At 39.7% G+C, this 9,708-nt stretch overlaps 1 protein-coding gene across 1 annotated transcript in view; it reads left to right on the top strand.

Moving 5' to 3' along the window:
- Positions 1-1,014: 1,014 nt before the first annotated feature.
- SLC4A10 (solute carrier family 4 member 10) overlaps positions 1,015-9,708 on the top strand; it is a 239,894-nt gene continuing 231,200 nt past the window's right edge. Inside the window, exon 1 of the mRNA XM_081095919.1 lies at positions 1,015-1,241. Coding sequence (XP_080952045.1) covers positions 1,194-1,241 — 48 coding nt within the window. The 5' untranslated portion in view covers positions 1,015-1,193. The remainder of the gene's footprint in view (positions 1,242-9,708) is intronic.

Genomic DNA, 9,708 nt, shown 5'->3' with positions numbered 1-9,708 from the left:
AATAAAAAGTAAAAAAAAAAATTGTATTGAGAAGGAAACCATAAAAGTTACCTATAATTCCATCTATGATGAGCATTGTGAAAAATTTTGGTGTGTTCTGAAAATAATATCCACTTCTGCTGACAAAAGTTTTTTAAAATCTGTTGAAAATTTTCATATTTGAGATAAATTGTCTTAATAATTTTCAGTCATTCTCTCTTAACCCCCTTTCATTATTAACCTCCATGTTCTTAGTCTCGGGTCCAGTGATATGCGGGCTCCAAGACTTAGTCCTCTAGACTCATAATCAATTTGGGAAACATGTGTAGTTACTGAGCAACAATTATCAATTACTTTTCCCTACAAAAGAGCTTCTCTAACTGATTCCTTTTCTTCCATGGATTAGAGCATCCCTTACCTCTCTGTTGTTGAGATTTTTAAGGCAAAACGGTGATATGCTTGGGTTACTCTTGTCAGATTCATGATCTTTTCAAAGTGCTTTATTATCTTCATCATTGCTATTGTCACAATACTTTATTTCCTTATTATTTTTGTCAGAAATTACAGAAAATAGTTTTTATTTGTAATCAGGTATAACTTACCTAAGTTTATCACAATTAAAATGTTGAAAGTATCTGTCTACCTAATTTTAATTGAGTCAAAACTGATTTAAATGTCCGATTTCCTTGTTACTGCAGTTCAAGCTCACTAAGTTATATCAATTTTGATGTCATCTTATCTGTTTTTAAAGAGCCCTCGTACTCAGAGTGGAACAACTAGTAAACCTTATTAATGTCATCTTGTTTGAATTATGTCTCTTAGGGGAATGAAGGGAATTGCCTCAAAGTGTCAAAATCTGGCTGAGCTGTTGGAGTCCACCTTAGACTCGTTTATATAAGAAGTTAGCATCTTAGGTGAGATTCATTAGACTTGCAGCATTGCAGGCTGGTATTATACCAGTAGCCAGGTGTGGGCAGTGATACAGGGTTTGAGAGATCTCTCTTACTGGCCCAGGGATCCAAGGCATTCAGTGCAAAACCTGGCCAGCAGCCCGAGTGAGTAGGAGCCATGTGACTCTGGTGAGTTGGAGTGTGCAATTGCCTCCTGCCTCAGAGCTACCTGATCCGAATACTAAGCAGAGCGAGTGCCGGGCTGAGTGTAAGACACCGAAGCCACTGCAGAGAAAGGTGCTTATTCCGGAGGCATTACAAAACATGGAGATTAAAGACCAGGGAGCCCAAATGGAGCCGCTGCTGCCTACGGTAAGAGACAACCTGCTGTGATGTAGCTTTAACTGGCGTTTGCTGCAGAACCTGTCAGGCAAGCGGTCTGCTAGCTAGGTGCAGCGAGTGTACTTTTGGGGTGGTGGATAGCTCCCACGACATAAGGACAGGGGTCTCCTCCCATTTTGGGTGACTGAAATGCATAACGCAAAAACACATGATCCCCCCCTCCCTCCTTCTCAATATGGATGCACTATGGTGATGAAATGTCTTGTGTTTTCTGCTGTTTGAAGGGATGGCTAGTTTTAGCAGCAGGGGCAGCTGTGTGGCTTTCCCTGTCTGTTACTGCCTATCTCAGTGTCTCAGGCTGTGCAGTGATGTTTCAAGCCCCTGCAAAAAAGCCCCCTTTTATCATATTTATCCGTGGTAAATTTCCTCCTCATGCCTCATACCCCTCACAGGGAGGTAAGTGAATCGGCTGCTGTTGCAGCTTAGAGATTTAGTCTCTGCAGCAACCAGGGGAAAGGCGAACAGAAGGATCACGTTCCGTGTGTGTGTGTGTGTGTGTGTGTGTGTGTGTGTGTGTGTGTTTTCTCTCAGTCTCTCTCAAAGGGAAATGTATCATGGTTTACATACAAAGAAGGTATGCATTTTGGGGAACAGGTATATAATCCAGATTTGAATATCTGAAGGGTTCCTGAATTCTCATTTGGAAATAGCCTGTTTATCGCTGGGTCTTTGAGCCTCCTCCCTCGACCTAATTCTTGGTAAGTAGTTGATTTATCTATCTTCTGCACAAATCTCTCTGGCTGGCTCACAGACTTTGTAGATCCTCAGGCAGCATCTTCTTTCTCATCCTGGAGCAGCTGATGTTACTGTATTCAAGGGAAAAAAAAAGGAAAATAAGCCCAACGGTATTTTCTTGATGCAACAGAGATGCCAAATGAAAGCTTCCAGCCATCTATCAGAGCTGTCACAGCTCAGAATAGCAGACATCTCCTCCCTGCACCAAACCAGGTTGTTCTCAGCTCTCAGCTACTCAGGTCAGTGACCCACCTAGCAGAGTAGGGAATGGCAGCAAGCTGTCCATTTCCAAGTCTATTCCCAGGATTTGAATACATCTTTAAACCAAATAATACCTCCATGGGGAGTGGGCAAATTCAGGGCCACTGTATTTTAGGGCCTTACCTCTCCTGCTGTCTCAAAATCTGCTAAAGATTCCAGTTTGCATCCCGGAATCAACTTTGGCCATTGAGCATGCTCAGTTCTCCTCAGGATGCCAGATTTGGGCAGGGAGGAAGCAGGGAGATGGGAAGAATCAGGAGTCACCATAAGAATGGAGCCTAATTAAAGGGCAGGGACAGTGTGTGTGTGTGTGTGTGTGTGTGTGTGTGTGTGTGTGTGTGTGTGTAGGGCAGGGGGGTGTGGAAGGGAGGAGAGGAAAGCATGCCAGTTAGTCTGGCTGCTTAAAAGTAGAGACATTCCTTTGCAGATCAGAGAGGGGTTATTTTACAAAATGAGAGTAAAAGGTTTGTCTGTCTTTCCAAACTTGAGTAGACACATAAATTAGGATTCTGTGGGTACTGAGAGTAAAGGGTGTCAAGACTATCAGAGAATTATTGTTTCCTAGATGACTGAGGAGCTCATCATAGGAACTGGGGGATGGGGAATTAGGGAAGATTAAGACACAGGGAAAAAACCCTGTTTTAGGGGAAGGGGCTTGGGAATTGCCCTAGAAAAGTGATCTGAAGTCACTTTAATGTGGCGTGTGAGTTGTCAATTTTGGGGACTGGTTGAGGGATTTTGGAGCAAATGAGAAATTTAGAAGGGAATGTTATTATGTGCTAGATGTATAATCTGTGGCTTAAAAGAGCATAGAAAATACAAGTCTGTTTAGAAAAGAAGGTCTGTAATAAGTTAATGGAATTTTTGAAGAGTCAAAAGTTTGCATTTTATGTGGATAATGCCCAGAATAGAAGTTACATAGTTTAATGACAAGAAAGGATCATATTAGCAATTCATTTTAAGAAAAATAAGCCTGAGAAGATAGAAAGGATGCTGAATTATTGGCCCGCTTGTATTTGTATAATATTTTCAACTTCCCCAAATACTTTTGTAGATTTTTTTTTTAGTTTTGAAAACATGTTAAAGCAGATTTTATTATCTTAATCTTAAAGATGAGAAATGAAGGAACAGGGAGTTTGAATAATATGTCTAAGTTCACATAGGGATGAAGCCAGGACTAGAATATAGGTCTTCTAAAGCTGGTTCAGAACAAAAGCAGTGTTTTTTTTTTCAACATGACATTATTAACCAGGCTTATTGTAATCAGATTCTGGACTGGAGTTTTATGCTTGGAAGCAAAAGAGAGAAATAACTTTGGGTTCTGTTTTAGAAAAGTTGCAAATGATTATGTGAGAGGTAATATGGCATAGTATTTAAAAACATAGTCTCCAGGTCCCAGCATTGCTGTTACTCTGCTGTGTGATTGTGGTAAAGTGATAAGCCTTAGTTTCTTCAACTGAAAAATGGGAAGGGAATGATACACATCTCTTGGGTTTTGTGGTGAGTAAATGAAATAACCTATGTCCAGTACCTGACATTTAGTAGTAGTAAGTACTCAGTAAAAGCTGCTGTTATTATTGATGGAAATAGAGACATTGAGATGAGTTCCAGGTTTCAGGTCTTATGGAAGGTGGCTGGTCAGTGCTCTGTCCCAAGAAGGAAAAGTGGGGAGAAGGAACACCGGAAAGCGCTGTGCAGTGGAGGTGGAAGTGGGGTTTTAGTTATAGCTGCGGAGTCTGTAGTGTGGCGGGAACGCTAATCAGAAGGGCATAAGAAAACCTAGATTAGATCTGGGACAGAGCAGCCAGACATAGGTAGATGGAGAAGTCAGAGAGAAAGAAAAATCACAAGACAAATGAGTGAATGTATGAATTTTGATTCCAGTGAAAGGGAGGAAAAGATTCTTTTTAAGCCCCCAAGGTTTACCTTCGTTTAGTATATATAAAGTACCTCTTAAGAGTCGCCTCTTAAGGAGACCCTGATATGTTTTCCTTTTCTCTCAGCTCTTCTTTAGGCTGATAATTTTCTTTTGCGGACAAGGCTTCGCTGCATTGTGTAGGCCCCAGCCACCCTTAGGGTTAGGAGATTCAGCTCATGGAGGCCGAGTATAGGCTGGCTTCAATAGTACCCAACTGTTCTGTTCGAAGCTATTACAACAAGCCATGTTCCAAACAATTATTCACTTATTAAATGCCTACTGTTGGTCAAATATGTTCTTGATGCTGGGGATACAGCAAAGAACAAGACGGACAAAACTCTGACCACATGCATCTCATAGTCTAGCTAGTCCAGAGAGAGGGCTCAATTTAACTTCTTGAGAGACTGCTGTTTTCTTCTCAAATATTTCATCACTCTTATAAGCTCTTTGAGATGGGTACATGTGGGGAGTATATGTGACAATCATGATGCTGACATCATTTCAGTAATAATGGTTTTAATCATTTAAAAATATGAAGCCAGGAATTTAGGATATTGCATATGACTTCAAATTTTCTGTTGACATTCAGTGTTGAATTTGCTTTTAAGAGTAATATGGCAATTTTAAATTACCAGGCCATGGAAGAGGCTTTTAGGAGGATATTTTTATAAAAAATATTTCTATCTCCTGCCATTTAATCTTAGGTGCTATGTAGTGGGTCCATGTTGGATGTATTCTAAAATTCTGATGTTCTAAAAGGAACTCATTTTAAGTGGAACTTACTCATAAAGCTGTCCTGAGGTATGGAAATAAAGTAAAGACAATTTTTAAAAGGTAATGTGATAGTATAGGGTAGCTGGTGGAATTGAGCACCTTTTAACATGCTAATTCCAGATTTCCAAATACCCTATTTATTATTTTATTTGTGAAAAACAGTTTTGAAAATCTTCTATGTTAGTAAATCAGGGAAAGGAAAATGGGATTAAAATGTCAAAGTAACAAAAAGAGCACATAGATTGGCTAAGTAATATTGGTATTTATATTTTACTTAAATTATAATTCAGATATAGTTTGCATTTGAAGAAAACATACTCATTACACATGGAAGTAAAATGTACACATGGAAGCCAAAGAAATCAATTCTCATTTCCACTTTCATGACTTGAATTGTTACTTTACAATGGTGAGTGACTATAGAAATAAAATATGTGTATAGGATGCTAAGGTTGGTAATGAGTGGTAGAACATAAAGCCTACAATATTAAATTCTTGATGAAAATATTGAAGTCAGGTGAGGAAGTGGGATAGTATATGAGAGAGGGGTAAAAAATATCTAGGCCAAGTTCTAAACTCAAATAGAGTCAGAGAGCGTGGTAAAAAAAATAATGACACTTCCAATGTATCATTTTTTTTCTTCTAACCTTAGAATGATGGTTGCTTCAGAAGTTAAACTGGACATAGATAGACTATAGAGCATTGCATGATGCTACAAGTGAATGGAGAAATGTGGGTGCTACTCTCAATCCTGTGCAGAGAAATTACCACTCGCTTTGCCACATGGGACACATGACTTAATTATTTGGCTTTCTGCGAAGATACACTTTCAATCTATATAGTAAATATTAGTGAAGTGGTATTTACTTTTAGGTAATATAGCTGTAAGTTAAAGTTCTAATATATTCTCCCCCTTAAAAGATTTGTCACAGGTATTCCTTGGGGTGTGTTCTTATTTAGGAAGAGGGAATAACTAGTGTATAATGCATCCATCTTGTGGAATCATGTATGTTTTGGTCAGAGAACTGTAGAGATCAATTGGAAACCAGATTTTAGATGAAATCCTTAATTTACAAACAATGAAACTGAGAGATAAGGACTGTATTTAAGGCATGCCATTTATGCTAGCTAATGGCAGAGCTTGGCCTAGAGTTCAAATCTCTTGATTCTGAGTTCATTCTTTCCACTGTTGTATAATCCCTATTCTATCATAAACAGCTGAATATCAAATTGAAATTATTATAGTAATTAGATAATCTTTGTGAATTATTAGTAGATATTATCTTAGGATCATGCTAAACACAAACATCTCTAGTCTTCATGATTATCCAGTCTTATAGATAAAAAATAAGGCTTAGAGGGTTGAATAAGTTACCCAGGTTCACATAGCTAATGAGTATTGAGCCAGGGTTTGAAAATATTATATCTAATTGACTTTGCTCTTTTTAATGTAAGTCAATTAAAAATAAAAAGAATCCAAAATTGGCTTTCACATCTAACTCTTCAAAAATCAAAGCACTATGAAACAAGGTGCTATAAAATGTAAGGCATTGCAGGCCACATATTGCATGATTCCATTTATATGAAATGTCTGAATAGGTAAAACCTTAGAGACTAAAGTAGATTAGTGGTTGCCAGGGCCTGGGGTGTAGGGAAGGCTGCTAATAGCTACGGGGTTTCTTTTTGGAGTGATGAAAATGTTTGGAATTAGATAATGGTGATGGTTGTAGAAAACTGTGAGTACACTAAAAACCACAGAATTGTATGCTGCAAAATGGTGAATTAGATCTAAATAAAATTGCAAATAAAAGTAAGTTACTGTTTAACCATTATTATTAACAGGGAGGAAGTTGTAAGTAGTCTTTTTTTTTAAAATTAAATCTTTATTGTTCAGATTATTACAGTTGTTCCTCTTTTTTCTCCCCATAGCTCCCCTACACCTGGTTCCCGCCCCCCCTCTACCCCTACCCTCCCCCCACTGTCCTCATCCATAGGTGTACAATTTTTGTCCAGTCTTTTCCCGCACCTCCATACGCCTTTCCCCCTGAAAATTGTCAGTCCACTCCCTTTCTGTGCCCCTGATTCTATTATATTCACCAGTTTATTCTGTTCATCAGATTATTTATTCACTTGATTTTTAGATTCACTTGTTGATAGATGTGTATTTGTTGTTCATAATTTGTATCTTTACCTTTTTCTTCTTCTTCCTCTTCTTAAAGGATACCTTTCAACATTTCATATAATACTGGTTTGGTGGTGATGAAATCCTTTAGCTTTTTCTTATCTGTGAAGCTCTTTTTTTTTTTTTTTAAATATATTTTATTGATTTTTTACAGAGAGGAAGGGAGAGGGATAGAGAGTCAGAAACATCGATGAGAGAGAAACATCGATCAGCTGCCTCCTGCACATCCCCCAATGGGGAAGTGCCCGCAACCCAGGTACATGCCCTTGACCGGAATTGAACCCTGGACCCTTTAGTCCGCAGGCCGACGCTCTATCCACTGAGCCAAACCGGCCTTGGCTGAAGCTCTTTATCTGACCTTCTATTCTGAATGATAGCTTTGCTGGATAAAGTAATCTTGGTTGTAGGTTCTTACTATTCATCACTTTGAATATTTCTTGCCACTCCCTTCTGGCCTGCATAGTTTCTATTGAGAAATCAGCTGACAATATTATGGGTACTCCCTTGTAGGTAACTAATTGTTTTTCTCTTGCTGCTTTTAAGATTCTCTCTTTGTCTTTTGCTCTTGGCATTTTAATTATGATGTGTCTTGGTGTGGTCCTCTTTGCATTCCTTTTGTTTGGGGTTCTCTGTGCTTCCTGGACTTGTAAGTCTATTTCTTTGACCAGGTAGGGGAAGTTTTCTGTCATTATTTATTCAAATAGGTTTTCAATATCTTGCTCTCTCTCTTCTTCTGGCACCCCTATAATTTGGATGTTGGTACCCTTGAAATTGTCCCAGAGGCTCCTTACACTATCTTCATATTTTTGAATTGTTTTTTCTTTTTGTTTTTCTGGTTGGATGTTTTTTGCTTCTTTGTATTTCAAATCTTTGACTTGATTCTTGCGATCTTCAAGTCTGCTGTTGGATCTCTGTATAATATTCTTTATTTCAGTCAGTGTATACTTAATTTCTAGTTGGTCCTTTTTCATCTCGAGGGCTCACTGGATTTCTTGAGGGTCTCACTAAATTTATTGGCAGTTTCTAGAAAATTCTTGAAAAACCTTACAACTATGGTTTTGAACTCTATATCCAGTAGTTTGCTTTCCTCCATTTCTGTCATTTGTGACCTGTTTTTTTGTCTCCGCATTTTTTATGCTTTCCTGTATTGGTAGAGTGGCTTTGTGTGCTAGGTGTCCTATAGGGCCCAGTGGCTCAGCCTCCCCAATTACCTGAGTTGGACACTCTTGGTGCACTCCTTTGTGGGCTTTGTGAACAGTCTTGTTGTAGTTAAGCCTTGATTGTTCTAAGTATCACTGGGAGGAATTGACCTCCAGGCCAATTGGCTGTGAGAATCAGCTGTGTCTACGGTGGGAGAACTTCTGTGCTGGAGACACCCTTCTGGGGCAAGACTTGCTTCAGTGGGGCTTTGGTGCTCACTGAGTCTGCCCCCTGAGTGTGTCCCTTATGTATCTGAGGAGTTGTTATCTGGATGGTCCCTCTCTGACCACTGGGTACACTGGTTCCTGGATCTCTAAGGAGGTGCTAATTTAGCCTCTGCCTGAGGCTACCCAGCAAGAGGTATAGAGAGATGTGCAGATTCCTCTTCTTTGTTTGGGGTTTGGAGGTGCCCAGATGAGGCCCAGCTGTGAAGCAATGCAAGCTGCTGTGGGGCCTTCGGCCTTCTTTTGGATGTTCTGGGTCTCTCTGACCCAGCTGCAGTTTGTTAGGTAATTTTAGATTGCAGAGGGCCAGGTCATTCATATGCAAAAGCCTCTGCGCACAGCTTGGGTGTGGTGGGGTCTCAGGGAATCAGCAGGGTGGAGCAAACAGCTATGGCTGATCTTCAGCCCTGCCCTAAGAGGCCCTGGGTCTCAGTGTCCCGGTAATCGCTCCAACACCTCTGAGAGAAAGCCGCCCTGGAGTTCTGCCTGCTGCCAGACAGTCCAGTTTCTCCCCGTATGAGTCTGGTTCTCCAGAGACTTGCCCAGAACTGGAGTTCAGAGCAGTCGGAAGCTTGTGTCTCCCGCCCAATTGAAAATGACAACCGTGTCCTCAGTTGCCATCCCTTTCCACGTGCGCCTCTGTACCTCTGCACTTTACTTCTGCACCTCCTCTGAGTCTCAGTGTGCTTTTCTCTTTCCTTCTAGTTGTAGAATTTCCACTCAGCCAGCCTTCCTGTGGTTCTGGATGATGTCCATTTTGTCTTTTAGTTGTATTTTTGAAGTGGTTGTGCAAGGCAGCAATTTCAGGTGTTTACCTATGCTGCCATCTTGGTTTTAGTAAGTAGTCTTCTATATCAGTCAGATTTATATAAATAAAAAAGGAAAGAAAATATTCATGAAAATTAAAAATCTCTCTCTCTCTCTCTCTTTCCCCCCCACCCCCAAGATAGTCTTTACCACAAAATTTATTTTCTGAGATTGGTCAGTGTTTTGGCAATCTATTTGCAGACCTCAGATCTTTTGGAATATATCTTCAAAGCTGACTTGCGAGGGTATATGGGATATAATATCTACATTAAATGAAGATAACTCTTTAACTTGAATCACATTGGTATTTCTTCTCCAAATCATCTTTTTAAAAAA

Source organism: Myotis nattereri (genome assembly GCF_964212035.1).
Source record: "Myotis nattereri genome assembly, chromosome: 7".
Classification (NCBI taxonomy): Eukaryota; Metazoa; Chordata; class Mammalia; order Chiroptera; family Vespertilionidae; genus Myotis; species Myotis nattereri.
Note: the sequence above shows the minus strand (reverse complement) of the source record. Positions and strands in the feature narration are given on the sequence as shown.